This window comes from Onychostoma macrolepis, chromosome 15, assembly GCF_012432095.1.
Source record: "Onychostoma macrolepis isolate SWU-2019 chromosome 15, ASM1243209v1, whole genome shotgun sequence".
Taxonomy (NCBI): domain Eukaryota; kingdom Metazoa; phylum Chordata; class Actinopteri; order Cypriniformes; family Cyprinidae; genus Onychostoma; species Onychostoma macrolepis.
The window spans coordinates 9,927,514-9,949,633 of NC_081169.1; the positions used below are offsets into that span (position 1 = coordinate 9,927,514).

Genomic DNA, 22,120 nt, shown 5'->3' on the forward strand with positions numbered 1-22,120 from the left:
AAATGGCTGTTATTTTTGTTTTCTTGTCACGTTCAGTTACATTACATTAATCACTTAAATTATATATTTTAATTCAAAATGGCAAAATTTGACAAAACAATAGTGTAGTTTGCATAAGGTCTTGGTTGTGTAACATTTTTATTGTAAAATAGTTGCCAAATATTGAGTGTTTACATATCTTACCTCACACTCTTTCAGCTGAAGTGTTGCACTGGAAATCGGAATGTGCCATAGTGGTTACGACCCAATGAGATACAGTACTTTTCATAGCTAGCCCCATTCTCCCTTATATTAATGTGTTGCAGTCGGAGAATAAAGCTCAAACTGTATCCATTTTGGCATGATTTATAAAGAAACAGTATGAATTAGAGATAGAAAAGGACGGACTCTTCATATAGGCTAAAACAATACAACCACATTTTATCGTAGTTCATAGACACTGATTTTCAAACAAAATTAACACCCCTTTGGTTATTAAATACATATTTTCAGAATACTCCCAATATTATTTTGTAGAATCAGTGCAAAGATACCAAGTACCAAGGATACCAATACAAAGAGGCAACAAAGGCTCAGATTCAGCAGCTGTGCCCTGAACTTACAGTAAAAAGAATGAATGAGGAAAGCACAGTGACAGAAGGGGATCACAGGGTCCTCATTGCCTGCAGCTCTGCTTTCCCAGGTTGAGTTGTTTTATTGTTTTCTTACTTGAGAATGTGGGATTAATAAAGTCTGTTTTTCTTTGTCCAGTTGTGGCTACATATATTGCAACATTGTCCCATGTCAAGGTGCATTGCTCTGTCTTTCATCTTTTCCCCTGTGTCCACTGTTGTCCTCAGGAATGGACACATTATACAGAAGAGAGACGTTAGGGCTTCTCTTGCTAAGATAACAAGATATAGACAGGTTAAGAGAAAGTATGTTTGTAAAATAACAATTTTATGAATTAACAAAACGTGGCCTCATGTTGGACCATGTTGTCCAGCTTACCTGCATCTTGCGGTAGATCCAGGGCAGAAGGCTGGTCACTTTGCTATATACTCCTGGTCTTTGTCTTTGTCCACATCCAGCTCCCCAACTCGTAATTCCAGCCAGATACCAGCGGTTATTATCCCCCTTGCACACCAGCGGACCTCCACTGTCCCCCTGAGACCAATGACAAGGACAGAGAGAAAGCAAATGGAACATGAATCATTGTGAACACGCATGTATGACAATTATTAAAAACAGTAAATAGTAAAGTATAAAATAAATAAATAGTTCTTAGAAAAGTACTCATTTTCAGTTTATATTGTTAAAAAAATGTATACAATTTTATTTCTAAAAAGTTTTTAATGTAAAGTATTTGATATAAATTATTTGATATAATTTAAAAAAAAAAACAGTTATAACCGATTATTTCATAAATATCCTTATGTCAGAGTGGAGTTGCACCACATGACATTTTGCGATCTAAACTAACCTTGCCTGGTCATAATATGGTCAAATTAAATGATATTTTAAGAGGCTTACTGACGTTGATCCTCCTGTTGATATATTTTCCTGTTTTATGGGTTTTTATGTTAGTTGCACCTATGTTGCACATATGACAAAATATTTTTTTTACAAAAAATAATAATAATAATAAAAGATTACATATCTTTTCAAGTTTTTTTTTTTCTTTTGAATAATTAATAAGGCAGACAAATTGGGTGTAACATCATTGACCCATTAAAATTTTTTTTTATAGAAAGTAGTTCTTAAAGCAAATTTCATCATGCACTACATACTTGGTTGAATAAAAAATAAACAGTTGTAGCACTGTGAACAACAGTATAAAGCATTTGCCCAAACCAGAATAAATCAATGTCATGAGAAAAAGAAGCACTGGGCGAGACCTGGCCAGTGAATAATGTATTTGCCTGAGGACACTTGTGCTCTAGTATCTGAGGTGGACCCACCTGACAGGAGTCCCGGCCCCCGTTCATATCACCGGCGCATATCATATTCTTGCTGATGGCCCCACGGTACACCTGACTGCTGTTACACAGACGCGTGTTGATGATATTCACTGTCACTTCCATGAGGCTTGTAGAGGCACGGTCTGTGAGAACAAAGGAAACGCTCACAGTTGAAGGTCAGCTAAAAGCTTCAAAGAAGACAATAGACATTGACAGCTGTAAGATCGCCGGATTTCTAAGATCAAATCAGCATTTTCAAACCGTACAGTATGAATAAAAAAATAAAATAAAAGGTTTTAATAGTTCAATGTATTATTATTTTATAATAATATTTTAAGAATATTTCTTATACAATTATATAAATTGTATGTTTTGTATAAAGAAAATAAAGTAATTTGTTAGGAAGATTAAGATTTTTTTTTATTATTATTATTATAGTGACATTATTTTTATGACAGTTATGATTTACCACCCAATTTCTAATTGACCGTAATGTGTTCAGATGCTTTACTTTATAATTTATTGGTAATTTTCATTATTCTCAATAATGATTGTATAATGAAATATATATATATATATATATATATATATATATATTACATTATGATATCAGAATTATTTAAAGGCAACGCAATACTATTATAATGTATACATACAGTATTTTACAATTTAAATAATTATTATATTATTATGTTATTACATATATGTGACCCTGGACCACAAAACCAGTCTTAAATGTCAATTTTTTTGAAATTGAGATTTATACATGAATAAATAAGCTTTCCATTGATGTATGGTTTGTTAGGATCGGACAATATTTGGCTGAGATACAACTGAAAATTTGGAATCTGAGGGTGCAAAAAAATCTAAATATTGAGAAAATCGCCTTTAAAGTTGTCCAAATGAAGTTCTTAGCAATGCATATTACTAATCAGAAATTAAGTTCTGATATATTTACGGTAAGAAATTTACAAAATATCTTCATGGAACATGATCTTTCCTTAATATCCTAATGATTTTTGGCATAAAATAAAAATGGATAATTTTGACCCATACAATGTATTTTTGGCTATTGCTACAAATATACCCGTGCGACTTAAGACTGGTTTTGTGGTCCAGGGTCACATATTTTTAAAACATTATACTGTTTGTGTAATAATTGTCAGAATATAAATATCACATGCAAGAGATATCTTAATATTTCTGGAAAAAATACATTTTATTTTATTTTGGCTTTTTGTGAATCACTACATGTTTACCTTCTGTATAACACTGTCCTGCTTAGGTAAATTATAATCATACATGGTGTTACTCTTTGTCCTATTTCTCTTCATCTTCCATTTTTATTCATTCTCTTTTTTTATCTGTCTGTACCTGCTCCCTCTTGTGTTGTCCCAAAGCCAGATGTCCAGCACTCTGATCCATCAGAAAAGGTTTGGTCAAATGTAGGAAAGCAAACTGGCTGCACAGTGCCTGGAATGAGAAGAGAAATGTTACTGTAGAATATTTGGAATATAGAGTATGAGTCATATACCATACATACTATATTTGTGGGACTTTTATGGTCGCTAAATGATTTCACTGTAGAAAAAAAGCAGAGTGAACATTTTTATTTTAGGGTGAACTATTTAATCAAGTAAACCCAACTCACTGGAGAAAGTAACAGGACTGCTGAGTTTCAGTAAGGCAACATCATAATCATTGTTGTTGCTGTTGTAGTTCTCATTCACTATAATATTCTTCACAAGGTAGGGGATCTGAAGGGCACTCTGGGAAATAGTCCCAGCATAGACACGCCAATTTGCAGAATTCTTCATTGAGCTGTAATCAAGAAAAAAATTAATGGTTATTTCAATAAATGTTATAATGGGGTGGGGGTTTGGTAAATACATTCTGGAAATCAAAGCAGCTATAAATAATGAACTTTGGCTAATGAACATGTTAGTTCCTGTTGCTAGACTTCTAGAACATTACATTAGCAACCTCAGTGTGCTCATTTCCAAGGGATATGAATATACTGGTTAAATTCATTGCTTTAAATGTCCTTCAAAGAAATAAACATGCCTGCAAATTTGTGTTGAATGTAGTGAAGGGTGCTTTTTAAAGACTGCTTCATGAAGCTTTGAATCATTTGCAAATCTTTTGTTTTGAATCAGAGATTTGGAGCTTGTAATGAACTCCAATGAACTCATGTGACTTCAGCAAACGAGGCTTCGTTATGTCATACTGTTTCAAACCTTGGTTTTTGAAAATATTCAAAGTAATGATGGTTCTGTGTTAGATGCCATTGATCTGAACCCATGAATGCAACCTTAAACCCTGGCTCATACAAATTCGTATGTTCTGTGAAAATTTTACGAAGTGGCAAATTTGTTGGAATTCGTACAAACGACCACCCCTAACTCCGCCCCTAACCCTACCCCTCACATAAAACGTACAAAATCGTACAAGTGAGGTCATATGAATTCGTACAAATTAGCCACCTCTTAAAATACATACAAATTGGTCATGAGATATGAGTGTCTGATGGTTTTAACTGATTTTGGATACGTTTTATAGTGTAGGTTCATTTTAATGAATTTAATTTTAATACTTTTTCGCATATATTACACAAAAGGAGAATTATAATTAATTGTTTCTAATTGACAGTTTCCCAAACACACACACACACACACACACACACAATACACCATTTTCACCTTTGGTGTTTTCTGCATTTTGAAGCAGTGAATCATTTTGTGAAGCAATTGGTTAATTTGATTTAGAGCTGAATGAGTGAATACCAACCCTTGGAAGCAATGTGCAGCTGACACAACAAAGTCTGGAGAGACGAGTGATCCACCACAAACATGGCTTCCACTGTAATGCAGGCTAACCTGCCAAGGCCACTGGCCAATATGAGAGGCGCTGCCGCCTATGATTCTGGAGGCACTTTGCTGCTTGCCACAGTCTGAAAAAAAGAAAAAAAGAAAAACCTCTTAATTCCATAGTTCAGCATGGGAAGAATCATTAATTTACTCATCCACGCAGTGTCTCATTAACAAATACAGTTAACAAAGGTTTACGCTGATGTATCATTTAGTTATGCATCACAGTAATTAGACATAAATTGAGACTAAATATGACTGGTGGTTTAATAAAAATAGATTTATTCCTACCTGTGCATTCAAGTGAGACTGATTTCTCATCCTGACAGCCCAAACTGAACAAACAAAAATCACAAAAAAAAACATTATGTACTTTTGAGGGGACTGTTATCTTGACAAAACAAAACATCTGCTCAGATAAAATCTAGTCTTACCTGACATTGACCAGACCCTGTATTAGTTTGGCTGATCTTGGTCCTACAGTAAGGGCTACAGACGTCTTGCTATCCACTGGATTTGATGCATAAGACCTAAGGCACAGAAACCCAAGGCATCGGTTATATTAAAATATTTGTTGTTGTTGGGCCAAGATTCATATTTAGTCATTTCTGGACCACTGAGTTCAGATCCATTAACGCATTAAGGTGATAGTACACCCAGAAATGATAAATCTCTCAACATTTTCGCTCATATTCCAAACCTGTATGATCTTTATTTTCTACCATGGAACAAAACAAAAAAACAAAAACAAAAAAAAAACTGAATGTACAAATCATGAATGAATGAATGAATGAATGAATGATGCATTTATATAGCGCTTTATTGTGTATTGCTGTACACCCAAAGCACTTTACAATCATGTGGGGGGTCCCTTCTCAACCACCACCATCATATGGACTATTCTTCAAAAGATAATGATGTAATGATAACTGAATCTTCATTTTTGGGTGAAATATTCTTGTTAGTTGTTGTTTTTATTTTTAATTATATGTTTACCTTCTAAAGCCCAGCTGTTTACAGATCTGGTCAGCATAACTCTGATCCAATCCCTGATAACACACTGGAAGGAATCGACCATCCTGAGCAGTTCTGACCTGCAGCACTCCACCTTCACCAAATCTCACTGAGAATATTGAAGAAGAACGTTAAAACAATGCAATTACATTTCCTTGATTAGTATTTTTGTCATGTTTACTGCAACAATATATATATCTATTTTTTTAAAATATCAGTTTCAGTAATTTTAGCACTTCAAGTCATTTATTTCAGTAATTTGCCAAAGCAATTTTGTCTTTAAGTTTACATTTTTCATAATTTATTTCAATTACAGAAAATAGTTTGCAGTTTTTTTAGTAAACACATTTGTTAACAATAACAACAGTCTTGAATTAGTTTAATTAGTTTTTTAACTTAATTCAAGATATGTTTTCTGGGTCTTATTATCTCTCACAATATTGTTTCTAAATATCCGAAAGTAAATCATGTTGTTTTAAAGATTTTTAGTTTTTTTGCAGTGTAACCAGCAATGCAGCTTTCAACAACGTGTGTCATAATACAGTAAATAGAGGCCTTGCTGTGTACAGTAAATGCTTTTCTCAGAGCAGTACGGTATCTCGCTAATCTTGAAATCTAGTTTCCTTATCTAGACATGTCATCCTTGTAGATTCACTTTAAAGCCAAAGCACTATCTGAAACACTCAACCACTAATCTCTCTGTGTTGTGTCCTGAAAGAATCAATTAAATCTGATTGTCAGCCTCTTTGTTGTAGAAAGTGTTCTCACCGCAGTTCGTCTCATCGGCGGCCTGTTGGCAGCTTTGGATGCCATCACACTGCTTGGAGGAGTTGGAGCAGGTGTCAGGTACACTCATGTCATCTTGCGTCTTGTGGTGTTCTTGTTCCTTGCAGTCTTTTCCTCTGCAATCGCTGTCATGTTCCTGTTCTTTGCAATCTTGTCCCCTGCAGTCATTCTCATAATGTCCAGAATATGACTTGGATCCATAACGCACTATCCACATAAGTAAGAACGGGGTTTAGATACAAGGTAAGCATTAATGGTGTGTCCTGTCATTACAGATACATCCCCTCCCTTACCTCCAAGCCAGATGGCCAGTCCAATGAGAGCCAAGACCAGCAGCACACCTACCCATCCACCCCAACACTTGGCACTCCGTCCACTTTTAGTAGGAACTAAAGAAACAAGAACAATTCATACTCAACTAACCGCTCACATTTACGATTGAAAGTATGTAGCACTGTAACTGTAGTCGAGTCAAGGACTGTTCATGCATCAAATGACTCTTCTTATCGCAGTTTATAAAGACAAAGGTAACACTTTATTTCGATAGTCCACTTTAGAAATTCTACTAACAGTAAGTAACTTTGCAACTACATGTCAACTAGCAGTCATTAGAGTATTAGTAGGCTGTCTGCTTAATATCTTCTAACACTTTATTTCGATGGGTCCACAACATACACCATACTTATATGAGAAACTTTTCATATATGTCAACTTATTCTACTAACCCTAAACCTAACCTAACAGTCTACTCTGAGAGTTAGTAGACATGTAGTTGCAAATTAATGAGAATTAGTTAACATGCAGTTGCAAAGTTACTCATAGTTAGTAGAAATAGTCTAAAGTGGACTATCAAAATAAAGTGTAACCGTCTTTTTTGTGGGGTTTGAAATAAAAATGTGCAGGTGGTGTAACTGCCTGGAGAATATAATGTAGGTAATACTTTGGCATAATCTTTCATTTTGTTTCTTAAAAAAGTCTCTGATGAAGTTTTAAAATATAATTAATGTTTGATATAAAAAAGATAATTAGAGATTTACTGACATCTGCTCATTTTAGATCAGGTTGTCAGAAGGTACAACTTTTATTTTTATATGGCTTCACCACTTGACATTGTGTGTGTGTGTGTGTGTGTGTGTGTGTCTGTATATAGTATAAGAAGAAGAATATAAACAGTACATTTCCAAAATTTATTTTTAAAAAGTACATGCTTTGTAAACACAATTTGTAAGATTTTTTCTTGAACATGCTTATTTTCCAGCAGCTGACCCTTCGCCAAGAGTTGACAGGCGATCTGACCAATCATAACACCGAATCTGCCATGTTGTTCGCCAAACAAACCAGACAAGAGAGTAGATTAACGTTGGTGGGCTTGAACTTGAAAAATTGTGTGTAGTTCCTAGGGCTGGGTTTTATCTCAGATTTCACGTTTCGATTCTGACTCTCAAGATTTAAATTTTATTTCCGATTTGATTTGATTCAATATTGATTATTTTGTATGTATATATATATATATATATATGGAACAGTACATGCTAAATTTTCTGAAGGAAAAACTAAAATCTCTCAACTAATACTGTAAAATATAAATGAGAACCAGTTGGTACTACATTACCATAATATGGAAGATTAAAATTAACTAAATTTATATACAAACGCTTAAATTGCAGTCACACATTTTATAATAATAAAATTACAGTTATATAATTATATTTCTATTCCAATCTTTTTTTCTTTTTTTAAATATAAACATTGGTCCCACTTTATATTAGGTGGTCTTAACTACTGTGTACTTACATTTCAATTAATCATTTGGTACAATGCACTTATTGTGTACAGTACATACATGTTTTTACATTGTACTTATATATTTTTTGAAATACCTATATGTAATTACATCTGTAATTAATTTCTGTAATTACATTTATATTTAGACTGTTGACCCATCCCTTACACCTTAACCCACCCTTAAACCTACCCATACCACCAACCCTGTCCCTAACCTTACCCGTAACCCACCTCAATAACAATAGTAGTGTTTTGCAATACAATATGACCACAATAAGTACATTGTACTTATTTTTTAATGCAAGCACATAGTAGTTAAGGCCAGCTAATATAAAGTGGGACCAATGTTTATATTTAAAAAAAGAAAAAAAGATTGGAATAGAAATATAATTATATAACTGTAATTTTATTATTATAAAAATGTGTGACTGCAATTTAAGCGTTTGTATATAAATTTAGTTAACATTTAAACATTTAAACGGTTGCTGTAATATAAACTTTTTAAAAACATAAACACTTAAGAACAGTAAAAAAATATAATGAATAGGCTATGTTATTTGGTGCATACATTTAGCAAAATATTTTGCAAAAAAGCATTTCTCTAGCTGACTTATAAGCTTATGGTGGTGTTTTTTTTCTAAGGTAAATGTGATGTTACGTGACATTTTTAAAAAGTTGTTATATTAGTGTCTTTCTGTGGTTGAAACACATGATTACATGAGACAGGATATGGATTTCGGTAAGTTGTACTCCTTCTTTTAACATACCTTTGGATGTTTATTCATGTTTATTTTGTGCTGAAACTAGTATTAAAGCGATCAGAGATCAGTTCACGTGCACTTCACGCTGCCGCTTCTCTTGAACTGTGAATATTGACTGAAATCAATATTTTTTACCCAGCCCTAGTAGTTACATCTTTTCGCGGTTTAAACAAGATACCTTCTGATGTTCATTCATGTTTATTTCATGCTGTAACTAGTAAAGAGGAAGAGATAATCGGTTCATGTGCCAATTGAACTTAGGTGAAGGACACTTAACAAGCCACAAAATGGTATTCATTGAGTTTATTAAAAAGGGTACAAAATGCAGATTAGGCGTTATGATTGGTCAGATCGCCTTTCATTCAAACTCCTGGTGAAGGGTCAATTGCCCTCACTTGATTATGATCAATTTGTAAAAACAGTTTGCAGATTAGCTTCAATTAGCAAGAGCAGATTACATAGGAAGCTATTTTTCACAGTAGCACCAAACTGGAGTGACTAAAGAGATTCAGTACATACCAACAACATGCTGTCTGGTGATGATGACGGCGTCTACCTGTACTCTTGCTGGATCCTTTGGAACATAGTACGGCACAGATTTCTGTGTGAACCCATATTTGTCCTGACGAATTACCTCCTCGTAGGACATAGGAGGCGTCCGTGGGTCCGCTGCCACAGAGTAGTATGGAGGAGGAGGGTCTTTCTACAAAAGAAAAAGTGAAAGTTTTCATAAATGATTATAAACTTTCCCATTAGGTTGGTGTGGTTTGACATGTTCATTGTAAAGCATTATCATTTTAAAACATGAAAGATGCCACACAATACTCTTACAATTTGTTTGTGTACCTTGTCCTAAATAATTGAAATGCCTTGACTTTCCTCCCACACCAGAATTCTTTGAGTTCTACATTCTAGTCAAATGCCATAACAAATACGTCAATATACTTGTATTTCTGGTCTACTTTTTGTTTTGTTTTGTTTTAGTGTAACCTTGATAATAATTTGAAAAATCTATTCAAAAAAAGACATGCTTTAAAAATCAAAGTCGGCACGAAATGAAGTTGACATTTTTTTTTTCTTTCCAAATTATGATGTATAACCATGTGAAACGGCTCAAATGGATTTATGGATCGTAAACGGAAAGTGCACTGAAAAATAATAAGATGTACAAACAATTTTCACTAGTAAATGTCACAGTTAATTACAAAGCAGAAAGTAACACATTGTAATAAATTAGAAGGATAAAGACTGAAAAGGTATTTTCTTGTAAAACATATTCCAATAATCTTTGTTTTTGTTGAACTTTGAAAAAAAAAATAATAATTATAGCATATAATTGAATGATTTGGTCACTAAATTGGGGTGATTACTGAAACCTGATTATTGAGGCCATGTGTTTGCACTGACTGCATGTTCCATCATCAAATCCTTCTATGCTGCCATTCAATACTTGAAACTTCATCTAAAATGACATTTGTATTAGACATGCAGCTTGGAAACCTGCTTCATTTCGTCTTGCTCATTTTCAGCCCTTTTGCCTGTATCGGTCAAGACTGTCCAATCCATTTTCATCCAAGATAAGCCCAAACAGATGCAACCAGTATTTTTATTTTTTGTGGAGGGCGCTGTTTTCTGGGAAAGACTTAGTCTTGAGGAAAGGCTGGCACATTGCCTTTGACAAAGTGTTGATGTCTCTATGCTGATCTGTAACCTACATAAACAGTTTGGTCACTAGGATAAAATGGATTGTTTCCTTGTGAGCACAACAATGGAAAAAAGATTACAGTGTCTCTTCTTCTGGATGTATATCATTACAGGAAGTATTTATGTTTACAGGAATAGTTCAGTAAAATGATATATGAATTGTTTTCATTGTCATGTCATTCCAAACTCGAATAACTTTCTTTCTTCTGTAAAACACAAAATGTGCATTTCTGATGATGACTTCAAAAATTATGCAAGTATAAGTCCAGTATTATACTATATACTATATATTCCCTCGAGCCTTTCAATGTTGCTAGCGAATCAATAAGTCAATGAGCTGACCTCGAGAATCGGATCTTTCCACAAATGAAATGAACAAAAACTGGACTGGATCTAGAACAGTTCTAGATATTTAACCTACTAAATACATTTAGGCGTCTGCGATGCATCAGCGTGTCTCTAAAAATGTACCAATTGTCACTCGCGTGAACGAGCACTGATTTGGGTTTTGCAACTGATGCTATCTTCTGTCTCAGATAATGACTAAAGTAAAATTACGTCATTGCACTTCAGTATTTATGTAATATTGTCGTGGCAGTGTTCGTGTAGTCCTAAAGACTCGTTACACAGGTTATTTAGCCTACCCTTAAGAAAGTTTTTATTTTTATTTTTGATTACTACCATTTGTATAACCACAGTCTTACTACATGCTTAAACTACGGATACTGTTGCGAAACCATGGTTGATTTGTGCACTGTAAAAAAAAAAGGTGAGCCAACTTAAAATTTTACGGCAACCAGCTTCAGCAGATTGAGTTTATACAACAAAAATGTTAGAATCTCCCACAAAAATAAGTTTGACTCAATAATCTGCTGAAGCTGGTTGCCTTAAAATTTAAAGTTGGCTCAACTTTTTTTTTTTTTTTACAGTGTGGTTACCATGGTGGTTTAAATAGTAACCTTGATTTTTTTAAATTTCATTTGTAGTAAAAACTTGGTTAATTTTGACTGGCTTGACTGTCCATTCATGTTATAAACTGTATTTGAAGTAGGCCTACACCATCGGAAACTATGCAGTTGAACCAGATGCTTTCAAATATGCACAGTATGGAGTTGTTTACTTGTGACTGATGTACTTTGAAGGCCACAAACTACCTCACTTGAATTTCCATTTCAATGGCCTCTTTCTCTGTCGCTTTCCGAAGATGTCCCTCTTAAGTGCAGTGCGTAGGTGTGTAAGTGATTGCACTGCTTGACCAAATAATAATAATAATAAACCTGTTTGTTTACACTCGCCATGTCACTGCAATGGTGCGCCTGGCACCTGGTGAAACACACCTTGCCAGAATTTGGTAGGTGTGTCTTCTGGCCTTTAAATATGTATTGAATTCATGTTGTATTCATGTAGTTTACATACACCATAGAAACCACTCTTTAAGTGTCACAATACAGTATAAAGCTTGACCAGGAATCTGTTTTTTGATTACTGTCTGCTTGCCTGATACTTTTTTTAGCCTATTCAACCTGACCAGTCAGCAAAAATGGAGCAGACCAGTCACATTTTTGGTGCAGTGCCAACTTGATGATGTCAAATATGAATCAGTCATAATAAAGAGTTTTAGAGAGTATATTATTAATTAATGTAATACTTATAGTGAGTGATCCTAATTTTAAACCGTTGAGCAAATATCTCAGTGATGATTTCTTTAAATCCATTCTTAAAATTCAGTGGGCTTTAAAACAAGTCCTTTCTCTGCAGGTGATCTATTGTAGACAGCTGAAATGATCCAATATCAGGTTAAACACCATCAAACAATAAGACTTAGGGTTTGTGCCTGCATTTGACAAATGAGATGTGGTTTAGGTCTCACTTTGTTGTGTTTGAAGCTGAAACAGAGAATGAAAATGTTTTCATTTCAATGTGGAGGAACTGGTTTATCACAACTCTCACCCTTATCTAAAAGGGAGAGACTAGCAATTATTTAAATCATTTAGCAGCAAGCTGTGGCAGTAAATAATAAATTAAATGTAATCTTTTAATGCATTACCTTTAAATTTTATAGTAAGATTTTATTTGAGCAGTAGATTTTCACCATATTTTTACATAAATCTAATCATATAGGTAACACTTTACAATAAAGTTCAACTATGAGCAACACATTTGCAGTATATATTCACATTTGCTAGTGTAAGTTAATAAAAAAAAAAAAAATCAGATTAACATTAAGTAAGATTAATAAATGCTTTAAAAGTATTGTTAATTGTTAGTTTATGTTAAGTAATATTATCGTTAACTAGTGTTAACAAATAGAACTTCATGGTAAGGTGTTACTGTTATATAATATATAAATATATACCTTCTTATTATAAGGCAATTTAAAATGGCATGTTAGATAATACATGCAGTTCATTAATAACTCAAATATTTTTTGATCAGTAAATAGGCCAAAAACGAAGGAGGAAAATGCATAAAAAATGAGTTAATGCCACAAGTGAAAAAAATATATGCATGTTAAAAAAGTCCCACTTTACAAAACTAAAAGCCTTTAGTGACACCTGTTGCTACTTTATTAACGTTTTAACTATCTAAAATCATGAGGTTAAGTACACTTCATTATTTAGTTGCTTGATATTTTTATTTGAATTCGTCATTTCTATTTCATTGTTTTAACAAAGCAAAACCAGCTCAAGTATCTCTTGAGTGTTCAAGACCCCGACAGTACATGCAAGCTAGACTCAAATGCATTTATATGAACAGGTGCATTTATAATACAAATGCATTTATATAAACAGACCACTGAAATAGACCACACAATAAAGAACTTTAACATGTCACATGCATTGAAAAAAAAAAAAACATAAGTCAAATAAAACTGAAAGCTTTGACTTTGCAGCCAAATCTCTGTGATTCTGTCTTACCGTGTCATTGTCTGCCATTAGACACAGGAACGAGGACTATGGTTAGATCCAAAGTGTCTGTGTATTAGGGTGGGTGGGATTTCAGCCTGTCTTTACAATCCCAAAGGAAAAATGAGACCCTCTTTTCTATCTCTGACCTGCTTTTCAAGACTTAGTTAGGACTGCCCTCTTATCCTCCCTCTTTTAGTCTCACTGCAGGAATGCCAGTGTCATATCTACCTGCCCGACCAGTTTCATGACACTAGAGCCCTGGACACTCTACCCTCACCTTCCCTCTGTCTCACGTGGAAACAACGAGCTGAAAATAGTCTTGCATCAAAATAAATTCCTTGTTGGAAAGTTATTAAAAGAAAATCACTGTTGTGCAATAGGCAGACCTATGAATATTGTAAAACAATGGTGACTAGTATTTTTTTATACTTGTGGTTGTGTTGGTTTCAAATGCCTAGTTCAAAACTGTCTGAAAAGTTGAAAAGTTGAAAGAAGTTTGAAATTATATATATGTATAAGGTTGAGGCATTGCTATTGGGGCAACATGTTGTGTATTTTATACAGTGGCCTCCAAAAATATTTGGACACTTTTTAACACTCAAATGTATTCTATGGTTATGTAACCATATGGTTATATGGTAATATCTGATATTTGTCTGATATTATATCTGTACATCTAAAATACTGTATGTGATTACATTAGATATAAAAATATCCAAAATATATTGGATGCAAATTTTTGCAACACTTTCAACTCGCAAAATGCTTTAAACTGGAAAATGGACAAATGGTTGAACAAACCAAGCCAAAAAAAAAAAAAAAGAAAAAAAAAGGGAAACAAAACATTAACATTTTATACAGAATAAGATTTCACGTCACTATATTTTTGCATACCCTCTCATTTTAAACCATTCTTCTTATTATTATTATTTATACAATTGTTATTGTTATTATTATTTAAATGCTGCTGAAATGAAATTGGACCAGTTTAACATTCAATCTCTGCTATTTTCAATCTTTGTGACTTTATTTATTTATTTTCAGAATCACTTGAGAACATTCTCCAGCACAGCAGTGGTCAAATGAAAGAGGTGTTCATCATCATGTGATCATCTGTTCATCAACACTGAACAGGAAGTGTTCCACTGACACTTCACAAAGAGAGAATGACAAGGCAGAAAAGGCATCTGTAATTCAACATCTCTCTCCACCACAGTCATCCACGGTCACTGAGCTTCTTTTCATCACACTCCTCATCGCATCTAGTCAAGGAAATAATTCTTAGAATTCATTTTACCTTCCTTATATTGATATCTTGTTTGTACAGTATTGATCATGATACTCTCTCTTTGTGAACACATCTCTATGTATGACAGACGTGAGACAGCCTTGATTAATTGAATTATGTAATCCGATATAAACCAAACAATGAATTCTAGAAAATTTGACAAATTAAGGCAGGATATAATGAAGGCAAAAGATAGGTTAAATCACCTCTTTCATTGGCTGTTTGCGCTGTAACACAAAGCTTACAACACAGTGAGATAAAGAATGTTTATTCAACAATTTATTGTATCAACAAAAGAGAAAAGTGACAAAAGCTACTTTGAAAGCATCCACATGATTTGACTGAAAACACTCTGACTCACTGAAACTGTCACTGTATTCATTAAGTGTTCTAGACACTACTGTTCTAAAGTTTGGGGTTATTTATTTATTTATTGAAAGTCATTAATTCCTTTATTCCGCAGGGATGCATAAATTAAGCATTAGCGTTAGTTCTGGCAGGTCACGTGAGTCAAGCTAGCATCAGCTGACTCTCAGCTGATCACATCTACCTATAGGAATACGACATCTATCACGGCATCCCTACATAAGCGCTATTCAGTATTATTCAGCAGCTTTTGCTTGCAAGCCTCCTCCATCCCCAACTCCTCCTTTTGCCAAAGTCAGGACTTGGCTTCTGATATTCCTGTTGAATCAGACTCCCTAATCTTGAGTTATGTGTTACACTAAATGCAATTAAGTACATTAATGATCTGCTTGGTTCTGTTCTGTTAACCCTTGGGGGGGTTATTATTATTGCTGCTCTCCCTGCTCATTCATGACAGGCTGCATGGATGCCCAGAATAGAACCATACCGCCAAACCAAACTGTATGCTAAGTGTTTGTATCATTTGACGATAGTGGTCCTGACAGAACATTGGTTAAAAGTGAATCAAAATGAACAGTAACAACATTTACAATGTTACAAAAGATTTTGATAATTAAATAAATGCTGTTCTTTAGAACTTTCTATTATTTGAAAAATCCAGTAAATAAACATATAAATCATGTTTTCCACAAAACTATTAAGAAACATAACTGCTTCTTCACAAACAGAAATGAACTGAAGACTGGAGTAATGATGCTCACATTTTAAAATACATTCAAATAGAAATCTGTTCTTGTAATTACAATAATACTGTTTTACTGTATTTTCACAGGGCTAGTTTAAAACATAAAACCAGAAATGTAAAGCTTATAATTTAATAAAATCATGTTGTAAAATTGGATAAAACTACACAGAAATGGTTAGTATTGCAATACTTATGGATTTACCTCATTCACTTCAGCTGTACTGTAAATGCCTCATTATAACTCCTTTGTTAAAGAAGGGGTGGACAAGTCTAAATCTTTTTTGTAATCAACATTATGCCATAAATAAGCATGACTTGCTGCACCTGGAATATTTTGTTAACCCCAAGCACTGACAGCAGAGGCAATGACGCACATATATATGTTTCTTTTTTTTTTTTTCTATAGCAATGATCCATGATCAAACAGGGTGAGGGTGAACAAAGTACTTTGAAAAAACAAAACAAACAAAAAAACAAACAAAAAAAAAAAACTAAAGGGTGTCACTTATTTGTAATTACAGTATTTACAGTTTGTTGCTGTCATTATATCTATTATTTACAGTAACTAGTGTGATGTCACACACACATTATGCAGCACACATTACACTTGTTTGATAACATTAAATTCATTTTTACAGTTATTTAATATAACAAATAACAATTTCACAGTGTGAAGTACTGTCATTTTAAAGTTTTAAAGACCCCACATTCAGTGAGTATTTGATTATGAGTATTACTGTGATGCAAAATGCACTTCAAAAGCCTTAGGTTACACATTCAACAGCAGACAAATACTTAAGTATATATATATATATATATATAAATCATGATGTAATACAGGTGAGGACAGCTAGGGTTGGGACATGGCAAGACATTTGACTGATGGCAAAGAAAAAAACAAATAAAAAAACACTCGAACCATTCTGAATATCTTTCAAGATAATTCACTGAACAAGTTTTAGAGGAGGCTTTGTTTTCATTTATGGCATTACAAAAATCCAAAGTCATCTGATTTCTTTAACAAAGCACGGCGGTTCAACATACGAGTGCAAGCTGTTGTATATTGTTAATAAATGCTTTTATTTATGGATTTTATAACTATATAATTAAAGTCAAGCACGTTAGCAATCTTATTGACTGTGCATGATCTCAGCTGGGAAGCAAGACAACTCAGTTTTTTTTTTTAAAGTGTACCTTCACTCTACACTGCCTCCTGTTGGCCAAATGAAGAATGGCTGCTTTGAAATTTTATACCAGGATACCTTTATTCCTGGAGATCTACCTTCCTGCAAAGTTCAGCTCCAACCCTGATCAAACACAACTGAACGAACCAATTAATTGGATATTCCAGAAGAGGTCGGAAGTGGGAACATTGAAGTTGAAATGTCCCACTTCCAACCCCAGTGAACTCACATGCTAACAGTCAATCACATATCACATTAACCTCATGATGTTGCCGTGGCACAATGAGAACATTTCGTGTTTTTGAGTAAATTATGGCAAAAACAGAAAAAAGTAACATAAAATATTGCTGTTCGTTTTGAAAACAGCTGATGAAAAGCAAAAAAACAAGGTTTTTAAGTTTTAAGTTTGACACAAGGTAGGCTATGCTTGTTGGATGCAGTGTTGTCAAATGACGCGTCTCACTGAAGTCAGGGTTTATGGTTCTGCTCCGAGTTCACAGGTCAGATGTCCGACGTCAATGTCCACAAATACAGGTTGAAAAGTAGGCCAACTGTGTGCACCACTGAGTTTATTGAGACACAGACAAACAGAAGTGCTAATAAACAATATATTACTACTGTTTCTCTTCTGTTGATGCACTGAGCAGCCATACTGGATTCTGAAGTTGGTATTGTTGCAATTCTAGTTGAGTTGAGTCAAAACTGCGACTTCAGAGGGCATTGCAGAAAACACATGGGAGAGTGTTAATGTTGTCAAAAGGAAGCATTCTGAGGAAGGACAAAGGGGAAGTTGCAGCCAATCCTTTTTTTTTTTTTGCTGGGAGGAGGTAACCCACAGGGGAGGTAACCCACACAGCAAATAATGTTTGGTCACTGGCGAGTGTAATATATCTTACCAGAAGAGGGCAGTGTTTGACCTTTTTGTTTAGGTTGTCTTTGCTCTGAGTGCCATCCTTTGCTTTGGGCAAGGAGCTTCCAGCGGTGACCATGATAGTTTCTGGGGAAGTGCTGGTGTTTCCAAAGATGGAATAGGGACATTCAAAATGAGACTAATAATGACAACAACAAGTAGTTTTACCCATTATTAAATTAAAGTCGTCTGAGTGTTGTACACTCGAGTGAGATGAAGACTGCACTCAGTTTAGAAAACTAAAAGAACTTCAAATCACATGAGCCAATCTTTTATTCACAATAGAACATACATAACATAACACATGTTTAAAAAGATAAATTGTACAATTTTATGCACAAAATGAGCTCATTTCAAATTTGATGCCTGCTACTGCTCTCAAACTAGTTGGGACGGGGGCATGTTTACCGTTGTGAAGCATCTCCTCTTCTTTTCAAAACAGTTTGAAGACGTCTGGGCATCGAGGTTATGAGTTTCTGGAGTTTTGGTGTTGGAATTTGGTCCCATTCTTGCCTGATATAGGTTTCCAGCTTGCTGAAGAGTTTGTGGTCGTCTTTGACATATTTTTCGTTTAATGATGCGCCAAATGGTCTCTATAGGTGAAAGATCTGGACTGCAGGCAGACCAATTCAGCACCCGGACTCTTCTACTATGAAGCCATGCTGTAATAGCATTGGCCTGCTGAAATACATGTCGTCTGGAGGGGAGCATATGTTGCTCTAAAACCTTTATATACCTTTCAACATTCATAGTGCCTTCTAAAACATGCAAGCTGTCGATACCCTATGCACTTATGCACCCCATGCCATCAGAGATTCTGGCTTTTGAACTGAACGCTGATGACATGCTGGAAGGTCTCCCTCCTCTTTAGCCCGGAGGACATGGCGTCCGTGATTTCCAACAAGAATGTCAAATTTGGACTCGTCTCACCATAGAACACTTTTTTGCATGATAGAGCTTTAGTTGGCATCTGCAGATGGCATGGCTGATTGTGTTTACCGACAGTGGTTTCTGGAAGTATTCCTGGGCCCATTTATTAATGTCAATGACAGAATCATGCCGATGAGTGATGCAGTGTTGTCTGAGGGCCCGAAGACCACGGGTATCCAACAAAGGTCTTCGACCTTGTCCCTTACGCACAGAGATTTCTCCAGTTTCTCTGAATCTTTTGATGATGTTATTCACTGTAGATGATGAGATTTGCAAAGCCTTTGCAATTTGACGTTGAGGAATGTTGTTTCTAAAACATTCCACAATATTTTTACGTACTCTTTCGCAGATTGGAGAGCCTCTGCCCATCTTTACTTCTGAGAGACTCTGCCTCTCTAAGACATCCCTTTTATGTTACAGACCTGATGTCAATTAACTTAATTAGTTGCTAGATGTTCTCCCAGCTGAATCTTTTCCAAATGTCTTGCTTTTTCAGCCCTTTGTTGCCCCCGTACAAACTTTTTTGAGACCTGTAGCAGGCATCAAATTTGAAATGAGCTCATTTTGTGCATAAAATTGTAAAATTGATCAGTTTAAACATTTGTTATGTTATCTATGTTCTATTGTGAATAAAATATTGGCTCATGTGATTTGAAATTATTTTTGTTTTCATTTTATTCAAATTTAAAAAATGTCCCAACATTTCTGGAATTTGGGTTGTACGAGTATTTCAAAAATATGAAAAGTCTTCCAAGGCAAAACAATTGATTTGTGAGAGAGATGGATGTGATCACCGTGATCATGTGATCACTCTTGTGTGCCATTGGCCCAGAAAGGTAGTAAGGTAGACATTGTTAAAACAGTCCATTTGACATCAGTGGTTCAACCTTACAGTTATGAAGCTCTGAGAATATTTTTGTGCAGAAAGAAAACAAGAATAACGACTGTATTCAACAGTTTCTGAGAAGAGAAGAATTGTTGAATAAACTCGTTATTTGTGTTTTCTTTGTGCACAAAAAGTATCAGCAAATAAGAATTAGACTCTATTGTTCTTAAAAATGTTTTTATTTTCTATTCCCTATTTTTTTTTTTTGAAAAGCAACAGTGAAACAATGGAAACACCATAAAACTAGTCAGAAAGCACCACATTTGACCAAATATAAAAACGAAACCCAGTGATGAGAACAAATTAAAATACACTTCCTTATGTAACACAGTGCTGGCAACTAAAGCAAAACATTTCAACATTATGAAATAGAAATCCCCAAATAATGCTTTTTTTAAAAAAACTTTCAAATACAGTTTGAAAGTTAAATGTTTATTAGTCTTGGATAACCTGTGAAAAAGGCTGCAAAATATTAGTTTCAAGTGGTTTGTTAAAATTTAATTTTAATTTTAAAAGTATTTAACAGAATAGGTCCTTACATGTACCATGCTGCATGGGAAACTGTGTCACCAGGTCATTTTCGTTTTGTGTGATTGTCACACTGCTAGTTTGGGTTATTTTTCAGTGCTGTGTATTTTCTGTTGTGTGACTATGAGAAGAGGGGTCAGAGATCTTCCAGATACCATGGCAAATGGAAATTATTTTAATCTGGGTCAATCAATGCTCTAGTAACATAGTTAAATTTCAACTTCATTCAGTGAACCTTCTCAGAGAGGCCATGTGGTGATCTCATTGTGATTTGTACTCTCGAGGGAGATCTGAGTAGTATGTGGATTTTGAATTTTGAATCTAAATATAGACACATGCCCTAGATATTGTGGATCCTTGGTGATTCATCCTGAGTTTGACCTATTTACGTATACATACATAAACAAAAAAAACATAATCCAGCCAAACACTCTACACTCTCAGAAATAAAGGTACAAAAGCTGCCACTGGGGCGGTGCCTTTTCAAAAGGTACATGTTTGTACCTAAAAGGTCCATTTCGGTACCTTAAAGATACATATTAGTACTTAAAGTGTACATATTTAAACTTAATAGGTACAAAAGTGTACCTTTTGAAAAGGTACCGCCCCAGTGACAGCTTTTGTACCTTTATTTCTGAGAGTGTATTTATTTATGTATTTTCAATTTTCAAATAATTTAAATTATTTTCTTTTTGAAACATGGTGGCTGAACATGCATGAGCCGACTATAACTATTTATGATTTTGCTTTGTGAGATGATTCTGCTTAAGCAAATGCACACTGGCTATAATAAGATCATAATTAGATGACCGAATCATTTAGAAACAGGTCAGTCATATGTCTAGCTGCAAAATAGCTTTTCCCACAAAGCAGACTTGTTGAGTTAGTTTTGTGTCATGTTTCATGTGATTCAGCCTTAGATCAGGTGTGTGAAAGTCCTTTTGTAAGAACATTGATCATGGACCAGCCTTTGCTTATCAAATAGTGAAGAATATAACTTCACGTGGTCAAGGGGAACTGATTCTAGACGATCAGTTTCACTATAAATGTGTCTTCAGGCCTGGTTGAGGGTGTGGGTATGAGCTGGATTGATTATCACACGGCTTTTCAGTTCTTTATCTAATGGGAAAGTGAAACATGCAGACAGAGTGAGTCACATTTGCCGCTTTCTTATGCAAAAGGTCCTTCTCTGCAGAAAAATAATGATTTAGACATAATTTATAATAGAATAAATGAATGGAAGTTAAAACAACAATATTTTTAATTTGCTTTTCAATATACTTTGTATTACATTATGCTTAGAATTAAAACATTGATGCAAATATATGTTTATTTACTTTTTAAATGTTTTATTATTTTACTGTATACTTCAATTTAAAGCAATTATATAAAAGTATAAATTAATGGAAGTTAATTCAACAATAGATATGATTTTTACACATGTTGTTACTGTATATACTTTGACTTTTCATGTTTTATATATATATATATATTTACATTTACATTTATGCATTTGG

At 34.3% G+C, this 22,120-nt stretch overlaps 1 protein-coding gene across 1 annotated transcript; it reads right to left on the reverse strand.

Moving 5' to 3' along the window:
* Positions 1-121: 121 nt before the first annotated feature.
* tmprss13a (transmembrane serine protease 13a) lies at positions 122-13,942 on the reverse strand. Its single transcript, XM_058745580.1, has 13 exons — positions 13,776-13,942; positions 9,673-9,856; positions 6,901-6,996; positions 6,590-6,814; positions 5,804-5,930; positions 5,242-5,337; positions 5,099-5,142; positions 4,728-4,890; positions 3,592-3,761; positions 3,315-3,413; positions 1,941-2,083; positions 991-1,146; positions 122-883 (listed from the first exon to the last, which is right to left on the reverse strand). Exons 1-13 carry the CDS (start codon positions 13,791-13,793, stop codon positions 869-871), a joined length of 1,536 nt encoding a protein of 511 aa, XP_058601563.1. The 5' UTR covers positions 13,794-13,942; the 3' UTR covers positions 122-868.
* Positions 13,943-22,120: the final 8,178 nt, after the last annotated feature.

Coding starts and splice junctions, on each gene's coding strand:
- tmprss13a (XM_058745580.1), bottom strand. Junction 5,931..6,589: donor CGCCGATGAGACGAACTGCG/GTGAGAACACTT, acceptor CAATATTCTCAG/TGAGATTTGGTGAAGGTGGA. Junction 5,338..5,803: donor AAACAGCTGGGCTTTAGAAG/GTAAACATATAA, acceptor TCTGTGCCTTAG/GTCTTATGCATCAAATCCAG.